General features: G+C 32.1%; 1 protein-coding gene, 1 long non-coding RNA gene and 5 other non-coding genes across 7 annotated transcripts; all 7 read left to right on the top strand.

The window, feature by feature from the left end:
- The first annotated feature begins 2,283 nt into the window (after positions 1–2,283).
- On the top strand, positions 2,284–4,106 carry LOC132617277 (uncharacterized). Its single transcript, XR_009573704.1, has 2 exons — positions 2,284–2,449; positions 3,637–4,106. It is a non-coding gene; the product is annotated as an uncharacterized LOC132617277 (long non-coding RNA).
- LOC132620668 (small nucleolar RNA Z103) lies at positions 2,719–2,826 on the top strand. Its single transcript, XR_009575106.1, has one exon. It is a non-coding gene; the product is annotated as a small nucleolar RNA Z103 (small nucleolar RNA).
- On the top strand, positions 2,969–3,077 carry LOC132620669 (small nucleolar RNA Z103). The gene has a single exon (XR_009575107.1). It is a non-coding gene; the product is annotated as a small nucleolar RNA Z103 (small nucleolar RNA).
- On the top strand, positions 3,271–3,379 carry LOC132620670 (small nucleolar RNA Z103). Its single transcript, XR_009575108.1, has one exon. It is a non-coding gene; the product is annotated as a small nucleolar RNA Z103 (small nucleolar RNA).
- On the top strand, positions 3,502–3,609 carry LOC132620671 (small nucleolar RNA Z103). Its single transcript, XR_009575109.1, has one exon. It is a non-coding gene; the product is annotated as a small nucleolar RNA Z103 (small nucleolar RNA).
- Positions 4,107–4,227: 121 nt separating the features above from the next.
- LOC132620678 (small nucleolar RNA snoR86) lies at positions 4,228–4,351 on the top strand. Its single transcript, XR_009575116.1, has one exon. It is a non-coding gene; the product is annotated as a small nucleolar RNA snoR86 (small nucleolar RNA).
- An 11,862-nt stretch (positions 4,352–16,213) lies between these two features.
- LOC132618674 (phytoene synthase 2, chloroplastic-like) lies at positions 16,214–22,327 on the top strand. The gene is made up of 7 exons (XM_060333693.1): positions 16,214–16,372; positions 18,110–18,756; positions 18,854–18,904; positions 19,346–19,518; positions 20,171–20,406; positions 21,129–21,321; positions 21,917–22,327. The coding sequence occupies exons 2-7, from the start codon at positions 18,351–18,353 to the stop codon at positions 22,094–22,096; spliced, it is 1,239 nt and encodes a 412-aa protein (XP_060189676.1). The 5' UTR covers positions 16,214–16,372; positions 18,110–18,350; the 3' UTR covers positions 22,097–22,327.
- The last annotated feature ends 2,269 nt before the right edge of the window (positions 22,328–24,596 follow it).

The following is a 24,596-nucleotide window of genomic DNA, read 5'->3' as shown; positions in this document are numbered from 1 at the left end:
ATGAAACTCAGCTAATTATCATCCTACTGAGTTGTGAAATTCTAAATTTCGCTGCTGAAGAGACTGACAACAAGGTTCAATCAATGTTCTTGACTTACTGGCTTAACTCTCAAGTACTTGATCCACTATGCACGTTGTTAGAGTAATTTATATATCTATCGAGTAAAAATGTCCTAAGTTTTGTTGAAGCCTCAATAACGTGTATAAAATGAACTTATTCCACAGGGTAGGGCAGAGGCAGATTGAGGCAGAAAGTTTTTCCACTTACCCCTTTTTGGAACAATTGTCTAGTAAATGACTATTTTTTTTAATATTTTCTTGTAACTTGTGAATTTTTAAAGCTTGATAGTTCAAAACTAGTGATCTAGACTTCTCCAGCAAAAAATCGATACATGCGAGTAGACTACAATTTGTGGCATCATATCCTACTTATCCCGAAGGAAAGTTTCTTACTATAGAGGATATATAAAAAATAAAAAAAAATAAAAAGGTGGCTCAGCAGAGAGGATCTGATAAATATTATGAATGTGGAGTGAGGCATTTTTCTCGTTATTGTTTCATAGTTCAGATGGAAAAAATGTTGCTAGGGGAGTACATAATTGACCAACAGGAGGAAGAGTGAACATTGTCGAGCCTAGAGCCTGGGAACACATTCTTTAGGTGATGCATTAAACATTCTTTTTTAACTAACTGAAAATCGTATAAAGAATAGACTCTGATTTATAGTTCTTTAAGTTATTACAAAAGTTAGATGATAGTCTAAAATTTTATCTGTAGAGCTAAAAAATATATAAGCAAATATTAGACCCAAATATAATATGTCCAAAAGAATAATTTCCTAAGAACTATATTTGCAAAGTTTTTAACAATATGGACAAAATCTAAATAAGGGCTAAAAATAAAATTTACAAAAATAGGTCAAATTCAGGGTTTATAACTGGTGGATGTTGGACTTGAAGGCTATTTGGCATCTCTGGGCCACTGAAGAAATAGGCTCAAGCAGAATGAGCCCAGGTTACTGAAGTTTACAGGGCAATTTGCAGAATTATCCTCCGCTGGGGGTGGTCTTTAACTTTTGCCCTTCACTAAAAAAAATTCGCAAGGTAAAATTTACATAGACAGATTTATGCAAATTTTACCTTGCGATTTTTTATTTTTTATTTTTACTGAGTTGGAATTCGAACCCATAACCACGGGATATTAGTTGAAGGGTAAAAACTTAAAGACCACCAATTTGAAGGACAAACATTAAAGACCACCCCAAATGAAGGCTGGAATCCGTGCAAAAAAAAGATGTTTCTAGCCTGTTTTGCCAGTTTTTGGGAGGCAAAAAATGTGTTTTTTTTTTCAAAAGTAATTATTAAAAAAAAAAAAATGAAGTGTTTGACCAAGTTTTTGAGAGAAAATAAGTATTTCTCAGAAGTAGTAGAATCTAAAATAATTAGCTTTTTTGAAAAGCATTTTTGAGAAAGTACACTTATAGAAACACTTTTTAAAAGCTTGATAAAAAACTAATTGCTGCTAAAAAATATTTTTTAAATTAATTACTAAAACACAAGCTGCTTTTCACCAATTTTTTTTTTTTGAAATACATTTTTTAAAATAAGCTGATTTTAGAGCTTGACCAAATAAGCTACTTCCTCCATGCCAAAAAGCTTGTCTTACTTTCCTTATTAATTTGTCCCAAAAAGATTAACACATTTCTATATAAAAATAATAATTTAACTTTATGAGATGATTTACAGCCACGTAAATATCTAAGACTCGTTTTAGACCACAAATTTCAAAAATCTTTCTTTATTTCTTAAAAAATCCTTACAAAATCAAACTAAGATAATCTTTTTGAAACGGAGGGAGTATTATAGCCTGTTTGGCCAAGCTTATCTTTCCCCCAAAAATACTTATTTTTTAAAAAGTGAGGTGTTTGGCCAAGCTTTTAGGAAAAAAAAGAAAGTTCTTTTGGGGAGTAGCAGAAGCTGTTTTCAAAAGCTACAAAAAATAGTTTTTGCCCAAAAACATTTTTTTGAAAAGTACTTTTGAGAAAAATACACATAGAAGCACTTTTTAAAAGCGTGGTCAAACACTAATTGCTGCTCAAAAGTACTTTTCAAATTAATTGGCCAAATAAAAACTGCTTTTAGCCAAAAATATTTTTTTGAAAAATACTTATAAAAAAAAATACTTTTTAAAATAAGTTATTTTTAGAAGTTTCACCAAAAAGACTATTAGTCAATCCAATGTTAATAATGCATCTTAATTTTAGGACAGGACTGTAATAACCAATTTACATAACCTAAGGGGGTCCAGGAACCGGCCCAATCTCAATATTTAGGGTTTTATAAAACCCTAACACACCTCTGCCTCCTTTGTTGTCCCTATATAAACAACACACAATTCTTCTCATTCTCACAATCACCTTCGTCATTGCCGCCTCCTTTCTCTTATCCCTGTATGTATTTACTCTCTTGTCTCATATCTAGCCTCTACGTGTTGTTTGTTCTTTTCGTGTATACGCATATTATGTGTTTGTTAAAATGCGTCGATAAAACTGATTACCATCGGTGTTTATTTACAATTACCGCTGTGTATGAGCCGACGCAATATTTATATTCCCGTTTTGTTTCAAAAAAATAATAATCATTTGGCTCTTTAAAGAGCTGCTTGAATCAGATCTGGAGATAATAACTTAGTAATATTATTTTTATTATTTATTTTTTGATGGATGTGATGAATATTTCCCCAGATGATCGAAGCTGAAATTACTGAGCGCTTTTTAATGTATTTTCTCCTATTAGGGGAAAATCCAAGCCAGATATTCTGATCCATCTCCTTTCATTCATTTTAAAAAAAAAATAATTTTGCTAATGTTTTTGTGGATTCAAAAATTGATCTTAATTGGCCTAAAACTAATTCTTAGTAAGAGTCTATATTTTTTTTAATTGTTGACTGATTTTGTTTGGCTTTGTATATGGATGTGATGATTATTTCCCCAGATGATCGAAGTTGAAATAACTGAGCGCTTTTTACTGTATTTTCTCCTTTTTAGGGGAAAATCCAAGCCAGATATTCTGATCCATATACTTTCATTGTATATTTTTTTTTTCATACTTTTGTTTGTAGGGTAGTGCCTATTTGCTCGTATAAAATAATATTAGATAAAATTAATAAGAATAAATTATTGTCTTATTTGTTTGGAAATATTAAATAAAATTGTTCTAACAAAATTGCAATTGTTTTAGTTGAACATAATAAAATTGATTGAATATGTTTATGGAAGTGATGATTATTTCCCCAGATGATCGAAGTTGAAATAACTGAGCGCTTTTTACTGTATTTTCTCCTTTTTAGGGGAAAATCCAAGCCAGATATTCTGATCCATAAAATTCATTTAATTTATTTTAGTTTTATTATAAAGTTGCAATAGATTATGAATATTAGTTTTTTTTGTGGGTTAGATTGTGAACATAACATTACTGTTAATTATTTTGATTGAATTTGTGTATGGATGTGATGACTATTTCCCCAGATGATCGAAGCTGAAATATCTGAGCGCTCTTTATGTATTTTCTTCCTTCGGGTAGAAAATCTAAGCCAGATAGTCTGATCCTTATTTTTTTCTTTTATTAATTTATTTAGTTAATTGATGAAACATGAACCTGCGCGGTGGCTTAGATGGTTGAGCATGGGGCTTTCACAATGGAGGTGTTTTGGAGAATGATTTTGTGAAATCTAGTCAGTAGTACTTCCCATCAATTCTCCTCATGCCAGGCTGGGTAGTTCCAAATCACAGAGATCAACCTGTATACCTAAAGGATACAATTTCACATTAGAAAATGTGCGTGTACCTGGCAGGAGGAGAATTGATGGAAAGTGCTTCAAACTCATGAATGAGTAGTTCCAAATCACGGAGATCAGCATATATCACCTAAAGGATACAATTTCACATTAGAAAATGTGCGTCTATCTTTCCCTCAATTATTCTATTGCATAAGAACTAGGTTTATCCTGTGCGCATATCTTTTCTTTCCCTCAATTATTCTATTCTTCACTTGAAGGTTAGTGTTTGCGGGTTAAAAGAAATATAGCTTAATTGAAGTGTTGAAAAATGGACTTATTTTTTGATATGCTGCAAATGTGTGTGTAATGTCTTTCTAAAAGTATATATATATAAAAATAATACATTTATTATATTATGTTCATTAGGACGAACAAAATAGCCAATTAGCAGAGCAAGTGCATCAATTAACGATGATGTACACTTACATTGAAGGTTGGCAATATCAAAAAGCGATTCTCCGTGCCTTTCAAATAGTTTTCATTTTGATTACGGCCTCGAACAAATCGCTAAATTTTTCCCATGCGAAATCTTCATCAAAAGTGTAAGCAAGGTTGGAGTGGGATAGAAGATTTCTTTCATGTGTTTCGGGTTTAAGCATTGACTATGGAAAAAATTGTATTAGGTAGCGTTATTCCTGACTTTATGTGGTGAAAATTTGATATATCGGACATTAGGTAGGAAATAAAAAAGAAAAAAAAGACTGGCATAGTTTCGTTTTGATAACATGAGGCTTTTGTAGTTTTTTATGAAAAATAGAAATTGTTGAATGGTTTTTTTGTCCTAAAGGACACGAGTATTTTTAGATTTTCAAAATTTGTGAGAAATTCATAAATTTAGCTCGAAACAAATGTGGGTATATGAGCTTAAACAAAGGGAACAAGTTTAAAGGGAACAGACGAGTAAATTTTACCAGCTTCTCAGAATAGGTACAACTTGTTCTTACCAATTCAGCCGAGCTGAGCGCAAGTCAAGTTGAGCCTTGTTTTGTCAAAATATTACCGAGCTTAGGGCTGAGTTTATTTGAGCCTGAATCGGCTCTTTATTGTTTAGTTCTGCGTAGGGCTAAGAAAAATTAAATTTATAATAATTGGTTGCTTAAAATAATATAAATATTACCACTTTAAATTGATAATTACAGTAAAGTGTGATACGATTATTTACATTATTAGTCTCAATTAGAACTCATATTCAAAGATCGCTTACGTAATATGGAACATTGAATAAAACTTTCAGCAAAAATGATGAAATAATAAAATAAAAAATTGTACAATATCAATTTTCTTTATTTTTTTAAAATTTTAAATATAAAATATTAATTAAATTTTGTATAACCCATAAAATTGTCGTAGTAATGATGTCTAGTAAAAATATTATTTTTATCAATTTAATTAAAGAAGCATAAAATTAAAATTTATTGCAAATAAATATAATAATAATTAGATTGACATATTACTAACTTAATTAAGATTAATGGATGAATTTTTATTTTACAGTAATGATTACATGACTAAAATGAGCCAACAAAGCTGATTCAAGTGGCTCAACTGAGCTTAACTGAGTTGAGCTTGACCGAGCTATAACCAATTGAATTGAGCCGAGCTATCGCGACAGTCTCGTGTTATAAACCTAAGTGTGGCTTCTGTACACAACTCTGTTGTAGCCATTTAAGTTAGTTCAGGCAACAACTCAACAAATCACAACCAAGGAATCAATGAGATATTTTGACCGAAACCGAGCTGAGCTAAATGCCCAGGCTTAGGTACAAGGAACAATTTCATTAGGTATTAATGAATACGATTGTGGACGTTTAAATTGTGTCAAATTAATCGATAAAGTTATTTGGATTACATTTCAAATACATGATATATTGCTCTGAATAAATATTATGGATTAATATAATTGGGTTAATTATTTAAGTCAATAAATATGGATTTAAGTAATGGTCCAATTTCATTGGGCTAACCCATTTAATTGGGTTACATATGATGAACTCACTTTGTCAAGCTCAAGATGTCATCTTATTCAAAATGTTCAAATTGATGCCACATGTTAAATGATGTGGCATGGCAAGTCAAATAAAGGAGCCTATAGGGTCATGCCACGTGTCAACATTATGCAGCATGCCTAGTCAAATCAAAGGCAAATGAAGATGCGTCATGTGTACAAGTGACATGTTCCGGCCAATCAAATATAGCATGTCAGCTTAATTCTGATTGGTCAAAAGAAGTCTCCTTATCACAACTCCTCCATCCTATAACTATAAATAGGGGTCTCATAATTCAGTAAAAGGATAGAAGTTCTAACATGAAACAAGAGAGAGCTCGTGGATTAAATACTGCGGATTTCTCTACAAGCTAAAAGCATTCAAGTATTTCTCTTGAAGTTCTAGAGATCCAAGATTCAAGATCAAGCTCAAAAACTCTTGAATTCAAGTACAAGTCAAGATCAAATCTATTAAGTAAGATCAAACTCAAAAGTCCTTGAATTTATTGTTGAAAGATGAATAAGAGGAATCATAGAGATTGTAACACACTCATATTCTGAAATTAAATACAACAATTGTTGCGATATTTTTCTGTCTTGATTATTATTTTGTCGACGCGAATTTTATTGTCTACAAATTCTGGCACGCCCAGTGGGACAATCTCTACCTCTCATCTCAACGTTTTGACAATCAAAGCTCAAGAACATTGAAATGACTTTAGAGAAGATCAATTCCAAGGTTGCTAACTCCAAGTTCTATGCTGATGTGGAAAGCATTCTCGACATTACCTTTAGTAGCATTGGACCAGTTACGAGGAGCAAAACAAGCATGTTGGACAACAAACACTCCAAGTATCGTCCGCGTGGCACAAGGAGTGTGATATTCACACAAGTTGAGCGCGTTACAACTCTAAGACACCATAACGTGCATTGCAATAAAAAATGTCCAAGGAAACACGTAACTTTATGAAGTATGTATGGTAGGTTTTGAACCATAAAAGGATCATCCTTGTTGATATACATTGATTGATGGGCCCTCAAAAGTTGATTTCAGTTTTTATTTTGACTTTAACTAAAATCAGTACCTATTAAACACTACAACCTCAATAAAAGTATGTATGCCTTCTGATCTCCTTGTGCAGACGTGGCACAAGGAGTGATTCACACAAGCTGCGCGCGTAGCAAGTCTAAGACACCATAAGATGCAATGCAATATAAAACGTCTAAAGAAACACGTAACTTATGAAACATGGTAGAATTTAAACCATAAAATAGATCATCGTTATTGGTACCTGTTTTTTGGCCAATACTAGACGGACCTTCAAAGTTGATTTCAATATTGATTTTGACACTTCAACTAAGATAAGTACCTATTGAACACTCCAATCTCAATATAATTCGTCTATTGTGTGCAGATGCGGAACAAAGAAGGATACACAAGTTGAGCGCGTTACAAGTGAAATGATTTTTTTTCTTTCTTCTTCATCTTTCATCTTCTCTGTCATCACTATCATCTACCACAAACTTTTCTTCCTCCTGGTTTCCTACAAATTCACTCATTACGTTAACAGTATGAATGAAATTTAACCTATAATAAAAGTTAGTTATCATTATTATTAGATAATCAATTAATATTTATTAAAAATTATTTATATTTATCTAATAAGAACTCTGAACGCGCAAATATTTTTCATATTGTCAAAATTCATAGAACTTGAACTCATGTTATTAAAAGTTATGAGTTGTTAACTTGTAGAAAATAGTAAATTACTTATTGTAACCCTTAACATAAAATCGTATAAAAGGATTTTTTAACGTCTATGTATATAAATTAAATCGTAATTCAAACACATTAGTAAATCGTTAATTTGATTTGGAGTAACTTAATTTTGTTTTTAATAAATCACTTTGACTTTTTCCAATATAGTTTTAGCAAGTACTTGAGTCCTTTTCCTGTTAATGTTGGACAATGTAACCAATTTGCCATTGCTATTTCCACCATTGAACTATGAGTGGCGTAACTGCAATTATCATTTGTGTCTGCCAACCAAAAGCACAAAATTACAACTAGTCCATATTGTTTTTTTTCCCCAAAAGAAACACAAACCAAATATGATAGTAATATAAATTTGGCATTCAGTGTTTTTGGACAATTCAGATAATAACCCCACCAAAACAAAAGGAAAATACAAAGAAAAAGTGCAAAGTGCTGCGTGTCCAAATGTTAGCCCTACTATCATGTGCCCAACATGTGCACTGACTTTAGGCTTCATTTCTAATTTTAAATAATATTGCCCTTTAGACACTCGATAGTTCGTTAGGTTTTTTTGTCTAGTTGCTCTCCAACTTGAGTGTGGAATTTGACACTTTCTTCTTTTTATTGGAAGATAGTGGTGTTCAAATTAAATTGTGCGTATTCCATATTAGCGTTTTATATTGGCGTGTGGGATAGGATAATCTGTTTAGTTATTTGTCTTGGCCAATTCAATCTTATGGGTTAGTCTTTCAGCTTGAATTAAACATAAAATTTATTTTTTAATTATGATATCAAAGCCAAATTTATTTTAATTCATAATTTACCTAATGTTGAGCCCTCATCTTACATTATGTATGCTCTAAATGTTTAGTCCTGCACGTGGAGGGGGTGGTGGAGTGGGAGAGGAGTGTTGAGTTTCCACATTGTGTTGGTTGATGAGATATTTGGGCACCTTATATGTTTTGGGGCGATTTTCATCGCATGAGCTAATTTTTGGGGTTGAGTTCTATCTATAGTTTATTTTTTGTCATGATATTAAAGTGTGACTCCTTAGACCTCACTTGTGAAATTACATCGGGTTGTTGTTTTTTGTTTGTTTGTATATTAAATTGTGACTCATCTCAATTATTGATTAAGTCAATGTTCGATCCCTATATTATATTGTCCATGCTCTAAATTTCTAGCCTTAAAGTGCAAGAATGTTAGTCTCCCACATCGGTGTGAGATGAGTTAGTTCATTCCATATATGATTTCGGAGGGGAGTTAAAAAGTACAAGGTCTGTTTTCTTATCATTCTAACTATCAATATTGGATAATCCTTCGCTACTAAGTCTAGCTTTTAGGGTTGAGTTAGGCCTAACATTCATTAGCTTTTGGAGTTGAGTTAAGCCTAACATTCATTTCCTTAATAGGGTATCAAAACAAAGACAATCCAAATTATTACTACCGATGTTGGGTCTCTATATTAAATTGATCATGCTTTTGTCCAGCCCTGAGCGTGAGGTGGGGTGCTGAAGAATCTACATCGGATAAAAAGGGATGTAGTCTCCATATAAGATTTTGGACAATTTTCCCCTCATGAACTAGCTCTTAGGAATGAGTTAGGCCCAGGCTGTGCAAAAATCGGTTTAACCGATAAATCGAACAAAAAAAAAAGATATTGGTTTATCGATATCAAATTATTAGGTTAGCGATTTGTAAAAGGTTTTGTAATTTTTTTTTATTGGATTATCGGTTTGGTTTCCGATTTTAAAGATTTAGTTAATGGTTAAACTGGTAACCCAATAAGTTTATATTAAAATTATTTTTTTATCCCAAATTATATATTAGTCTCTTAAAATTTTTAAATACAAACCTATTTCTAAATTACTTACCGGAGGCACACTTATTCTGATCTCAAAATCTCAATACTCATACGAAACCAAGCTGGCCTTGTTTATGAATTGTGAACTGGCTTTGTTTTGTTTTGAAAGATTTCTACAAGGCATTTCATAGTTTTGTCTTATCATTTGTGTAGACTTTATGCATAGAGGCAGTGTATATATGAACATACGGAATTAAGAGAAAGGAAAAAAAATTAGCGGAGCATTTTCTGATTGGTTCAATCGAAAACCGAACTGTTAAGTACCCAAACCGATAAACCGAAGACCGATAATGAATATCTTATCAGTTTGATTTTGGTTTAGCATATTTACAAACCGAAAACCGATAAACCGAACCGGTTATTCACAAAACCGAACTGAACCAACCGATAAGCACCCCCAGTTAGACCAGAGTCCGCTTCTTTATCATGGTATCAGAGCCAGATCCATCTCAATTTTTTATTTCACCAATGTTGGGACCCCAAATTTTATTGTTCATGCTCTAGTTAGTAGGTCTGACCGTGCGGGAGGGGGGTTTGGGCGCGGAGGAGGGGGGGGGGGTTGTTGAGTCTCTCTCATCGGCTAAAGGATGTGAGACTTGATCTCTTTATATGCATTGGACAATCTTCACCTCATGAGTTAGGTTTTGATATTGAGTTAGATTCAAGATCCATTTCTTTAACAAACGATCCCTTAACATATATTTATGCGTCTCTGAGGGAAGCCGATCACTTAACATTTTATTGATACGAGTCCAATAAAGTTAAAATTTTGACTATAAATAACATTCTAATCTAATATAATATAATATAAGAATTTTAAAATAATTGATTGAACCGAACGGTTGACAGTCTTTAACTTTAGACCACATAGAGCTGGTTTTGCTATTTGCTGTAGAGATAATTGGTTTGGTTTATTTTCTAAATTCGGTTATATGCTCCCCCACTTGCACCTTCTCTTTTGTTTTCACTACTACTTTATCAAAAATTGAAAGAATCTTGCATATTCACTCAGGTGGTTACACGTGTACACTCAACCAGTTGGAGCACTTCTGTTTCTTGATAACGTTATCTTTCAATATTTATTCGCTAGTAGGGGGATAAGATGAACACGTTGAATTGAGTTTATGTGAATAAAAATAGTTGATATAGGTGACGCTTGGCCATAAAAATTATTTACTTTTTTTCCGGAATTTTTTTCCACTTTTTTCCGGAATTAGCGTTTGGCCATGAAAACTCCGAATACAACTTGAAGTTGTATTCCGGAATACCAAAAATTCAAAAAACTTGTTTTTAAAAAAATCTTCACTATTTTACAACTACATTTCACAAAAAATTACAATTTCAAAAATTATGGCCAGCTCCAACTCCAACTCCAACTCCAACTCCAAAATTCCAAAAAAAAATGAAATATCTTTTAGTATTTATGGCCAAACGGCACCTTAATAAATTATTGTATCATTAGTTTGTCCAAAGGTTATTTGAGCTGATACTAATGCCCAAAGGTTGTTTGAACTGATATGAATTGAAGCAAAATTGACTAAACAATGCAGTCATAAGTCTTAACCCTATTCGGCACCACTACTTGTCCGGCTATTTAAATGTACGTTGTGTTGAGTTCTTCGGCATCGGCTAGGGATGGGAGACTTAGATCTTTTTATATGGATTTAGGATCTCACTTACTCTCATTGAATTAACTTTTGGAATTGAATTAGATTTAAAATCAATTCTTTACAGACTCGATTAAGCCAATGGGTTAATCGTGAACAACACATACCGTCTACTGGACTGTTCTCGGAAACAACCAAACTTTGCAAAATTTAATAAAAAAAAAAAAAAGAATTTTTATGGAACGATTGTTACATGTTTATACTATTTAAAATCTAATCATACGTAGTTCCTGATTTTAATATTATATCCCGATAATGTGTGAATAATTGTTATACTATTAAATTACTTAAGTAACTACACGTAATTGGTTACTTTTACAATTTCTACCGTCAATACTTTCTTTCTTCATATTTTATCATAGCCTTTGATTCTTGCATTCCTTTCAAACTTATTTTGAAAAACAATTTTCTTGAGTCGAGCATCTATCAGAAATATCTCTACCCCACAGAAATAGGGGTAAGCTTTGCGTACACCTCACCCTCCTCATACCCCACTTGTAAGACTATACTGGGTATGTTGTTGTTGTACATTTCAAAATAAAAAACATACATATGTATATGCATATAAATAGACAAATATAAAATTACATTTTAAAATACAAACAAAATGTGGATATGCATAAATATATACTACTCGTATATGAATTTCCTTGATACAAGAAATGGGATCCAGCTCCTCTCCATTTCTCTTCTCTCCATTTTCCCTAAGTTCTTACTTGGATGAGAGACATGTGTCATAGTTAACAAATAATGATTGAGATTTAATTAACCAAACTAAGGTTTTGATCATAGTTAGAATAATAAATACACCATATATTTACTTCCAAATCTTTTGGCAATCCCATAATTATAGTTCCAGAAAATCTCATCCATATATACATTTAATGATTTTATCTCTTTTCCAATTTTGTTACGAGTTCCTCTTCTTCTTTTTCTTAAATAGACTTTTTCTTTTTGAACAACCTAATGCTTCGTGGGACTAAATACAATAAGACCCAATTAAATTAACGTACAATATCAAAAATCAAAAGAATGAAAAATAATATTATAATTTTTTTTTTATCTGTCTAATGTTAAAATTTAGTGGAATCTTGTCAATTGTTAAAAAAGAAAAAGAAAAGAAGTATTGTTCATCAAAGAAAAAGAGGAACACATCAAATTAAATTAGCAAGTAAATATTAACTCAAAATACAAAATTACTAATCAGAAGCTCAAAAATCTATATATAATATAAAGCTAGGCATAAACAATCCTATGTGGCACCTCTCTATGGCCTCTATTGACATTTATCTTTTTTCTCATTTTTTTGAATTTTTCACTCATTCTTTTCATAAATTATTATTTAAAAAAAAAAAATCAAAATGCATATTAAAGGGAAACAATCGGTTACAGCCTAAAAGTAACTTCTAAAAGCTATGAGCGTTACTGAATGTTAATTGCAGAAGACCATCAATGCCTTATTAAAAGAAAAGAAAGGATCCTCAAATCTCAATGCATGATTATGACCATCAAGCTTATCTCCATCTTCATAACTATTTTTTTTTTCTTCAAAAGATTCTTCTCTGTAATAAAAATAAGCAGAAATCTACCCACGAATAAATCATCATGAGACATTTTCAACTTTGGTTGGATGTGAATTTATGGTCTGATGATACCCGATTACTTCCATTTGACTAGACCCCGTTGATTCCGTTATACTCTAGCGCATTGGTGGTATATTTGAGAAACACCACCATCGACTACTTCCCTATCAAATCTATTCTTATCGAGGAAGAATAGTATCCGACAAAATTTGAGAAAGGGTAAGGAAAAAAAGAATGACGAAGGAGAAAGCTATCATGATTTTCAAAAACTCTCATGTGGTTTCTATTATGATCTTTTTCCCGATTTCTACACCCGACATGTGAGTTTGCACTTTAAATTTGAAATCGTTAGGAATTGTTTTTGGTGATGATTGTTAAATAGTTGAAGATAATTGGTCCATATTAGTTAATCTATTCTTACCGAGGAAGAAGAATATTCGACACAATTCAAGAAAGGATAAGGAAAAGAAATGACAAAGAAGAAAACTACCATGACTCTCAACAACTCCCACGTGGTTTCTATTACGATCCACCCGACATGTGAGTTTGCATTTTGAATTTAAAGTCCTTGGGTTTTTTTTTGAAAGTTTATGATTGTAAAATATTTGAAGATACTTGGGGTATTTAATATTTTTTATAATAAAAGATAATAGTTTGAATTATTTGCTTAGTAAAAACAAATTAACATGCAGAGTGTTTAAGAGTGACTTGGTGATATTAAACTGAATACTTTGATTTAGCTGTTTATTGTACTCATCTTATTATGATTGATATTGGCCATTCAACTGGTGGTTACACTTGGTTATATGATTTTTTAAGTTATTATATTTATGTTAAGGCAGAAGATTTGATTACTTATTAATTAGAATATGAATTTTGGTACTTTAGACCTTTTTATCTAAACTATATTGGTGACCCCTCAAAATATGTCTTTAATATAGATACAAATTTATATATTTAGTCAATCATCATCAAGTCACGATATTATCCAATCTTTATCTTCACAGGATACATAACTCCCAAGTTATAAAATTAAGTATCTTGGTTTGCAATATAATAACCTTCCTGTAATATAATTTTATTCATATAATTAATTTTGCAGGACAAAGCTATTATATGAAATCAACGTGAACCACAAAATAGATGAAGAATTATCATGGAGTATTCATCACGAAGATTTTGTTTATAATAAAACAGACAATCTTTTGCATATATTTTCCCCCTGAATTGATGTGATCATTGTATTGAATTAGCGATCATTAAATTTACTAATAAACGTAAAATGGTTTCCCTCTTCCCCCTTTTTCTCATTTCTTTCTGTATTTCTTATTCAATTTTACAGATACACTCCTTTCTCTTCTAAATTCCCTTTAATATTTTATGTGTTTGAACATAATAAGGAAGTTGATCAAGGAATTTTATAGGCATCAAAGTAATAGCTTAGTAATTATTCAGAATGGTAACTTGACTTTATTTTTACTTTTTGTTGTTGTCAATCGAAAGGTAATTTTTATTTACTTTGCATTTACAGGATTGTAACTTTTATAATTGTAATTTTCTCTATTTTTATTTTAGGTCCGCTCAGAGAGAGGTTCACGACTAACAAACATGTACGTATTTATCTTTATTGTTTCCCTTTTCAAGTAAATGCGCTCATCGGAAATTTCATCTTGACATTTTATTCAATGCCTTAGTCCTACATTTTGTGCATTTATATCGTAAAATTTTATTTTCTTGCTAGAAATAATTATTCCCTCTATCCCAATTTATGTAAAGGGGTTTGACGTACGAGGATTAAAACACTTAATTTTGAATATAAATTGTGTATAGATTCTTTCATTTTTTTTAAAACTAAAATTTACATATTTAAAAACTACGCGAAAAGTACTAAAAATCAACATAGCTAAGAATTCAACATATTTTTTTATAAAAACATATTGAGAAATTATGGTCAAGGAAAAATTGTTTGACTTCCTAAACAACAATAGCTTCACATAAAATGGGGTGAGAAACTATTTTAGACTATATGTGCGGATTATTGTCTACATCTTTATTCTTCTTATCTGCGTTAATGTTGTTGTCTAAATCTATGATTTTTGTATTTGTAAGAAGTTTTTTCACGACCTCGCGAAGCGCGGAAAAGTACACTAGTCTAGAAAAAAGGAGGAACTATTGGAAAATTCAGAAATTCATAAGGAAATCTTTGGTATATTTATTATTCTAACGATGATCAAAACCTTAGTTTGGTTAATTAAATCTCAATCATTATTTGTTAACTATGACACATGTCTCTCATCCAAGTAAGGACTTGGGGAAAATGGAGATAAGAGAAATGGAGAGGAGCCGGATCCCAAAAAATGGACAATGGTCAGGAAATTCAAGGTTGGTATGCGTTCTTGTGTTTGAGCCCAGAAGCACCATTTTGCTATTGTTTCTGTCTTTTTTTTCTTTTTTCTTTTGTGTTCACTTTAGTGCAAATGTTGGCCACACTGTTATTAACAATTTACTATATAGTTACATAATTCCAGAAGTTAAACGTATTACTTGAAATATACATTTTTAGATATTAAAATGACCTACTTCAAACTTGGTTGAAAATTGACCTAAGTCGATAAATAAAAATGATCCCATATTTTTAGAGTAAGTTTAAAGTAGACATTTCAATATATTTCTGAGCAATTTTAATTATTTAAAAGTGAGATATTTTGATCTCCGTCAAATATTTGATATACTTTATTTGTTAAATTCGACGGTATTGTGAAAAGAAAGGGTTTTAGTGGAAACTCATATTTGAAGGTGCAGTTTTTCCAATTTCTATTATTTTTAGTCTATTTTGTAGAATTTGGTGTAGCATTCTAAGATGCACCTTCTTTAATTTTTAATTTTTAATTTTTTGTTGTTTAAATGCACTTTTTTGTTGTAGCAAGTTTTAGGATTTGATGAAACTTTTTTTAGTGTTTCAAGTTAAATCTTTTTATTTCACGGTTCTCCCCAATATAAAACAGAAATTTTATGTTAAAATATTTGACTGAAACAAAAAACGCTCACTTTTATCAAATTTAAAGGAGCAAAACTACTAAAAAATATATATTCAAAGGACTACATTCAACCTCTAAGCCCCACCACAAGTGACCATTTTTATCATTTTATCTCAAAACTTGTTACAATATATTTTTGGTGGCTAGTGCAGTTTTTAATATTTGATGGAATATTTGGGTGTTTATGGTTAATTTTTTTTTCATAGTTACCCTTAAATCTAACAATTAGAATTTGTTAAAGCATTTGAGGGGAACAAAAAAATGTTTACTTTTAACAAATTTAAAGGGCTAAAACTGCTTAGAAATACTTATACAAGACACTAATTTGAACCAAGCACCAAACATAAGGGGTCATTTTTTGTCATTTTGTCCTAAACTTGACAGTGGCAACATTAATTTTTGAACATCTACGTGTCCTTCTAATGTCCAAAAGAATTCATATTTACTTTAAAAGAGTAAAAAGAGCAGATGGATTCTGAATCACTCATTTCCAATCAGCACAAATGGAAAAAAAAAATATAAAATGAGTCCTATAAAGAGACCAAAATATGTGGAGTAAAAAGTGTGAGAAAAACAAAGTACTGTAATTGAAAGTGGCCATTGTTGCAAGAAAGGGTGAATTTTAAGTGGCCATTACACTAAGGTTTGTTTCTCTTTAATTCTTGATTTACAAAGTTACAATCTTTTAACTTTTTTGTAACTTTTTATTGCTCTGTTAGTGTGCTTGTTGCTATGGGTTATGTCGAATTCAGTAATTTTAGTTCAAATTTTATATTCGTATTTAAAATTAATTAAATATATACATAGAACTTGTAAATTTCAAATTCTGGCTTTGCCGGTAGCTATACAGTATTAGAAATTGAGAGTGGCCATTGTTGACAGAAAGCTTGAATTTGAGTGGCCATTTTTGCAATTTTTTCAACACTTAGTGGAGAACCAATTATCAAGGATTGTTTCTCTTCAATTCTTGATTTACAAAGTTACAATCTTTAACTTTTTTGTAAATTTCTATTGCTCTATTAGTGTGTTTGTTGCTATGGTTCGGTCGAATTCAGTAAATTTAGTTCAAATTTTGTATTTGTGTTTTAAAAAATCATTATATATGTACACATTATTAGTAGAAATTGAGCAGCAAACAAAGTTAATTGAGAGTGTCCATTGTTGAAAGAAATGTTGAATTTGAATGACCATTTTTTCTTTCTTTCAACATTAAGTGGAGAACCAATTATCAAGGATTGTTTCTCTTCAATTCTTGATTTACAAAGTTGCAATTTTTTTTTTTTTTTTGTAACTGCTCTAGTTAGTGTGTTTGTTGCTATGGGTTCGGTCGAATTCAGTAAATTTAGTTCAAATTTTGTATTTGTGTTTAAAATTCATTGCATATGTACACATTATTAGGATTTAGAACCCATAAACTTCAAATTTTGGCTTCGCTGGTAACTATACAATAGTAGAAATTGAGCAGCAAACAAAGTTAATTGAGAGTGGCCATTGTTGAAAGAAAGGTTGAATTTGAGTGGTCATTTTTGCTAATTTTTTCAACACTAAATTGTCAATTATCAAGGTTTGTTTCCCTCCACTTCTTGATGTACAAAGTTAAAGCTTTCTATTGCTCTAGTAGTGTGTTTGTTGCTGTGGGGTTCGGTCGAATTCAGTAACTTTAGTTCAAATTTTGTATTTGTGTTTAAAATTCATTGAATATGTACATTTTATTAAGATTTAGAACCCATAAACTTTAAATTTTGGCTCCGCCTGTGGCTGTACCATTATAGAAATTGAGCACTTGCTTTTTGAATATAGCTTCTAAGTGTACCCAATTAAGAAAGTGGAGGTTCTTATTATAATCTAGTTGACTAAATTTAGAAAGTACCCATTACCTCAAATAGTGTGATTCCACTGTTATTGGAGTTTGTTTTTCCTATTTGTGCTTCTTAAAGATCCTTTATTTTTTGTGTTACCCTTTAGGTACTATTGCTGATTTTGTTCTAGTTTTGCGGTCTTGTTAAAAGTTTGAATTTTTATCGATATTGCTCGAACTCTTCAAAAATGATGTCGCACCCGTGTCGGATTTTTCCAAAAATACACTACTTTTGGAGTATTCGACATGCACCCGTTGACAAATTTTTAGTGTCCTAGCAACATACATTTTTATTACTGATTTTGTTCTAGTGTTGGGGTTGTTTTTTAAAGTTTGAATTTTTATTGCTGATTTTGTTCTAGTTTTTGGGGTTATTTCTTAAAGTTTTGTTTTCTAAAGTTTGAATTTTTATTGCTGATTCAGTTCTAGTTTTTGGGGTTATTTCTTAAAGTTCAAATATTTTATACTTCTGTGGTGGTAATTACATATCAAGAATGATGTTTTGTTTATCTCATTTTGCAGAAACCAAGAAACAGGTTATTTCTACTTGAGTTAAGGAAAAGTTAGTTGGTCTTTTTATAATCTTTTCTACAGAAGAGAAAGTGGGTAATATTGGTTGAGAGTGGAAATATACTCTAGTGGGAATCTAAGAGGAGTAATTTATTTCTATAAATTAAGCAAGAGTTTGGAAGGTGACAAAAAGTAAGACAGTAAACCTTGGAATTGTTTTAGACAATCAAGGTTTTTTTTATTCCTGCTCAGAATGTCTGTTGCCTTGGCACAGGTTAATGTATCTCCTTGTGAGGTCTCAAATGGGACAGGATTCTTGGAATCCGTCCGGGAGGGAAACCGGATTTTTGGTTCATCGAGGCATAGGAATTCTAGATTTTCTTGCTTAGGAGGATCAAGAACTAAAAATGGACGGATTTTTTCTGTACGGTCTGCTATAGTGGCTACTCCTGGTGGAGAAATGACGACGATGACATCGGAACAAAAGGTATATGATGTGGTTTTGAAGCAGGCAGCCTTGGTGAAGAGGCAGCTGAGATCTACCGACGAGTTAGAAGTGAAGCCGGACATACCTATTCCGGGAAATTTGGACTTGTTGAGTGAAGCATATGATCGGTGTAGTGAAGTATGTGCAGAGTACGCAAAGACGTTTTACTTAGGTTAGCATTCTTTAATCTAATCGTTCTTTTACAAAAAATTTTGGTTAAGTGCAAGTTTGGATTTTGGACTTAATTTGATCTTTGTTTGGTTATTCAGGAACTTTGCTAATGACTCCAGAGAGAAGAAAGGCTATCTGGGCAATATATGGTGAGGTTTCTAGCCATTTAGTATCAGATACACACAAATATGATTAATTGGAGATGGAAAAAAGAACTCTAGTTTGAACTAGCATGGGAAGTACGGGTTCAGCAACTCTAATAACTTCGGTCCAAACCCTGTATATTTGTTGAGAAATCCATTAAATATGTACATATAGTAAATTTTAGAACCCATAAACTTCAAATACTAGACCTGCCTCTGTCTGGAGCCATATATATTTGTAGCATGCTTTAACTTTTTGAGGAACCTCTATCTTAAGAGACTCCTAGCCTTTTCTCTTATATTAATCCATTTCCCTTTTCTCCTCATCAATCTTTACTCTAGCGTTCAAAGGGAAAACTCTTTATAATTATTGTTAGAGGTTGGTTTTGTTGCATATATAGCGAACTTCATAGCTGCATAGTTTCTTATTATGTTCTGTTTAAACAGTATGGTGCAGAAGAACAGATGAACTTGTTGATGGCCCAAATGCATCACATATTACTCCACAAGCCTTAGATAGATGGGAAGACAGGCTAGAAGATGTTTTCAATGGGCGGCCATTTGACATGCTCGATGCTGCTTTGTCCGATACAGTTTCCAACTTTCCAGTCGATATTCAGGTTAGTCTTCCAATTCTATGATCTTTGATTATCTTTGCCTTATTCAGAGTTCTATGTCGCTTTAGCTGAGTGCTTCCCCATAGATTACTCATATTGTTTCAGCCTTCTGGAAAATGTCTTTAATTGGATCTCTAGTTCTGTTTCTATCTCTGTTTCTCTCCCCCTAGATTCTACATATACTCCGTTTTCTGTTTACTCCCTGTGTCTCAATTTATGTGACAATCTTTCCTTTTTATCAATCGCAAAAGGAATGACACCTTTCTATATTTAGTAATGGTTTAACTTTAAACTTTCCATTTTACCCTTAATGAGATGATTTATAGCTACACAAATATGCATGACTTATTTTAGACCTCAAGTGTTAAAAGTCTTCCTTTCATTTCTAAACTCCGTGCCCAATCAAACACCTTCACGTAAATTGGGCCAGAGGGAGTAACATTTTTGCGAACTCTTGGTTTTTCGCCCTTTGGTGTTGTGTTTTATGTGAATCATAGGTTTCTTATTGTCTTCAGTACAATTCTTTTGGCTTCTTTCAGTACCATTTCTTTTCTTAGGGTTGCAACTATTCAGAACAGATACATTATTCATTCACATAAGTTGATTTGCTTTCTTCAATAACGTAAATTGTCTAATCTTTCAATATATGTTGCAGCCGTTCAGAGATATGATTGAAGGGATGCGTATGGACTTGAGGAAGTCAAGATACAGAAACTTTGACGAGCTGTATCTCTATTGTTATTATGTTGCTGGTACGGTTGGGTTGATGAGTGTTCCAATTATGGGTATCGATCCTGAATCAAAGGCAACAACGGAGAGTGTATATAATGCTGCTTTGGCTTTGGGGATCGCAAATCAGCTAACCAACATACTCAGAGATGTTGGAGAAGAGTAAGTACAAAGCTACATTTCATGCACATAATTTTTTTTTTCTATATGACCTCTCTATAACAGCCATCCTCTATAATAACGTTTCACTATAACAGCCAACACTTTTTGGAACTGATTTTATCATGTTGTATTATATTTTATGTTCTCTATAACAACATTTAACAACTTTTCACTAAAGCAACCAAAAATTATCCAGACAAACGACACCATTATAGAGAAGTTTGGCTGTATCTCTGGTCCACTGAATTTAGTCTAGTTGGTAAATACTGCTTCTTTTGAGAGCTTAAAGCTCAATAGTCATTAGAAGCGAAAAGATTCTTTGTTTTCCTTCTTTATTCCACCATAAAATTGTGATATTTTCATTAATGGTACGTTTGGCAATAGCAATTTAAACTAATTTATGATGGATCCTGGGGACATCAACTTTTTGAATGCCACTATACCCATCTAGTCGACGTTTATTACATAAAAAATAACTGCAGCACTAGTAAAAAGTGCAGAAATTGAAATGAAACGTCACTCTCTCAACAGTACGGAATTCATTTAGCAAATCTGCAGAGAGGGAAATGAATCTCTCTTCATAAGTTGAGAATAATGCGAAATGTGATCTAGAAACATCATATCAGCTTTAGACACTGACGAGCCACGATCATTTTTTTTGTCAAGTGCCATATTCTTATTTCTAAGGCTTACCTTTTCTTATATATTGCTTTTCCTTGCAGTGCCAGAAGAGGAAGAGTCTACTTGCCTCAAGATGAATTAGCACAGGCAGGTCTCTCCGACGAAGACATATTTGCTGGAAGAGTGACCGATAAATGGAGAATCTTCATGAAGAAGCAAATCCAGAGAGCAAGAAAGTTCTTTGATGAGGCAGAGAAAGGAGTGACAGAATTGAGCGGAGCTAGTAGATGGCCTGTAAGCATTCATAAACTCGTAGTTATATGAAGATGATTTCTTGTTTAGAGTATTTTCCATTTTCTTGGCTGCTTGGAATATGTCATTGTTAAACAAATAGGCGATATACCCCAGGTTTTTGCATAATTACATTAGGCTTGCGGTTCTGAATATCTGCGCTAACTGACATTCTGCAGATCATGAAATGTCTTAGTTTGGTGTTGGTTTGGATACAGGAAAATCATTCTATTAGATCGAATAAGCACCCCGTGTTATAATTGAGGAATTCTACAGCTCATATCTTTAGTAGTCTCTTATTTATTATTACCCGCGTCTATTATTTCGGTAGATCAACCTGAGCAATTCCTTGACTCTAGATGGGCTAGAATTCTAACCTTATGTCAGGACCTACAGACCAACGGATAAACCTCGCATTGAGCTTGTAGTTTTGAATATTTACCTTGACATGACATTGGTCGCATAAATCATTCGACCTAACTAGTACCTTGTGTTAGAATTACGATATTCCATAGATTGTATCTTTAGTATTCTCTTATTTATTTACTTGTTTTACTACTCTGGCAGAATAACCTCACCCATTCCTCGGTTTTTTCAGGTGTGGGCATCATTGCTCTTGTACCGCAAGATTCTCGATGAAATTGAAGCCAATGACTACAACAACTTCACCAGGAGAGCTTATGTGAGCAAACCAAAGAAGTTTATTGCATTACCCATTGCATATGCAAAATCTCTTGTGCCTCCTACAAGTACAAGAACTCTGTCTCCTCTAAGCTAAGGCATGAAATCAGATATATATAAATCAAGGTCAATGAAGCAATATACATTTAGAAACAAAATTGATATGTATAGTAGAAATTGTGTATTGATGTCCTCGTATATCATCAAAATTAGGTAGTAAAATCCAACATAGCAATTCTCTCAAGAGTTGTATCTTCACCATCTCAAACCCTTTGAGGGAAATTCTTTTTTTGATTCATCGGAAAAATTCGCTGTTATATTTTGTAAATTAGAACTATCTCAGGATGATTGTTGTGCAATTTTACTCGAGCTGAATTAACCAAACATCGGAAAATAATTCTCTCGTAGAAAACACGCTAAATGGAGGGTAAAAACTTAATTCACACTGACTCAGTGTCATTGAGTGTTTACATCAAAACAATGGGTGCAAGACATATATTATGTACACATTTGTCGCTAGACCATTGTTAAGCGATATGTATTTCCGATTTAATTTTTAACTGCAAAGTTAGTACAAAATAATAGATTTTGTTGAGTATTTGATGGTTTTGGGCCTAACAAATAAGTTCATTCAAGGTGCAGGGGTTTTGGATCAGAAATATTAATTCAGCAGAAAAAAACATACGCTTTTAACACATTTGGCCACTCGGTCAAAGTAATTATCGTTACTAGGCAAATGTATAAAAAATATAAACTTATTATCTATAAATAATTTTTTTTGTATAATATATCTTAATATACAAGATATATATTTTCTGGCTATTATTTTAGTGGACGACTATAAACATCCGTCCTTCCCCAATGTAGTAGGACATCCAATCCATTTCAAATGTGTTATTAACCTTTCAAGTTTGGTCCCAAAATAAGGGCAGTAATTGCTTTTCTCTCGAATCTACTTTTACTCCAATAAATGATATAAAAGCTTTGAGGAAAGGTAAAGGGTAATTCAAGGAGACATAGATGGTAACTCAGTCATCTATATAATGTTAATGTCTTTTCTTATAAATTGTCATGTCATAATATATATATATATATATATATATATATATATATATATATATATATATATATATATATATATATATTCTGTTTTCATTGCTGTTCCGCATGCATCTTGTGGCTAAGCTCTATAGTTTTGGTATGTAGCAATGCCAATACAAGGAATACATTGTGATATACCAAAAAAAACTGTGATAGACAAATTTATCACAATTCGTGACGGATTTATGAGGATTTTATGATGAAATTCATCAATATGAACAAAATTTGTGACGGATATGATGATTTGTCACAATTCAATTACAATTTTGTGATGGAAATAATTGTATGTCACAAATTTATGATGGAAATGACAATCCGTTACAATTTTATCACAAATTTGTGACAAACATATTGATCCACAAACTTTTCACTAGTTTTTTTTTTTGGCTTAATGCATATGAAGCCCCCTGAATTTGTCCCTTTTTTTCCATTTTGGCTCCTATTGAACCCCTAAACTTGTCCTCAAGTGTGTCTATCAAACACAATCTGGACTTACATAGTATTCAGAGGCGGAGCCAGGATCTGAAGCTTGTGGGTTCGGAATGCTAATTCGTTTAAGTTACTGGGTTCGAAAATAACAATTTATACCATATCAATGATTTTTTTAAGACAAATACAAGATTTGAACCAAAGTTACTGGGTTCGGTCGAACCCGCAAGCCGTATGCTGGCTCCGCCCCTGATAGTATTCTATCTTCAATGTAGCAACATGCTAATATATATTCCAATTTAATTATGCCATCTTTTAGCTAAAATTAGCAGCAATTGAGAGGGAAAAAAGAGTAAGCTCCTAATTAAGCTGGCAGTGGAAGAGCAGAACCAACAGAAACCGACACATCCATGACCTAAAGAATAGCTTACCACACGTCTAAAATATTACTTCACCTTCATTACCACAATTTAGTTTTTGCTTCTACTAAAAATCAGATTTAGAGGGTCTGATAGACACACTTGAGGACGAGTTCAGGGGGTCAATAGGAATAACACTTAGTTGAAGTGCCAAAATGGAAAAAAATGACAAGTTTAGGGGGCTGCATATGCATTAAGCCTTTTTTTTTTATTTTTTTTGGGGAAAAAACAAAGTTTATGATGAACAATCCATCACATAATTGTGATCGACTTATGATTCTGTTACACAATTGTAATACGTACGGAAATTAAATGATGACAAAATTATTTAATGAATATACTTTTATTAATCAATTGCAAAACATGCATTGACGTACTGTCGTCTATATAAAGGTTAATGTTCGATCCATGGAAATCACATTTCACAACCACCAAATATAAGGGGACTGAGACTTATGTTCAAGAGTTCTAATCGAAGAACTTGACTGATGTTCGGATAAGTGACACACATTCATGTGTTTCATACGAAGGAAAAATTGTTCAAAAAATATACTGAATGTTGAATATAAACTATGTTTTGAAAGTTGAATGATAAACTTGAGTTTTGAAAGTTAATGATAAACTTGACCCTAAAAGAGATGAGAAATA

The sequence above is a fragment of the Lycium barbarum genome, chromosome 11 (genome assembly GCF_019175385.1).
Source record: "Lycium barbarum isolate Lr01 chromosome 11, ASM1917538v2, whole genome shotgun sequence".
NCBI lineage: Eukaryota > Viridiplantae > Streptophyta > Magnoliopsida > Solanales > Solanaceae > Lycium > Lycium barbarum.
This window is presented reverse-complemented; position numbering and strand designations above follow the sequence as displayed.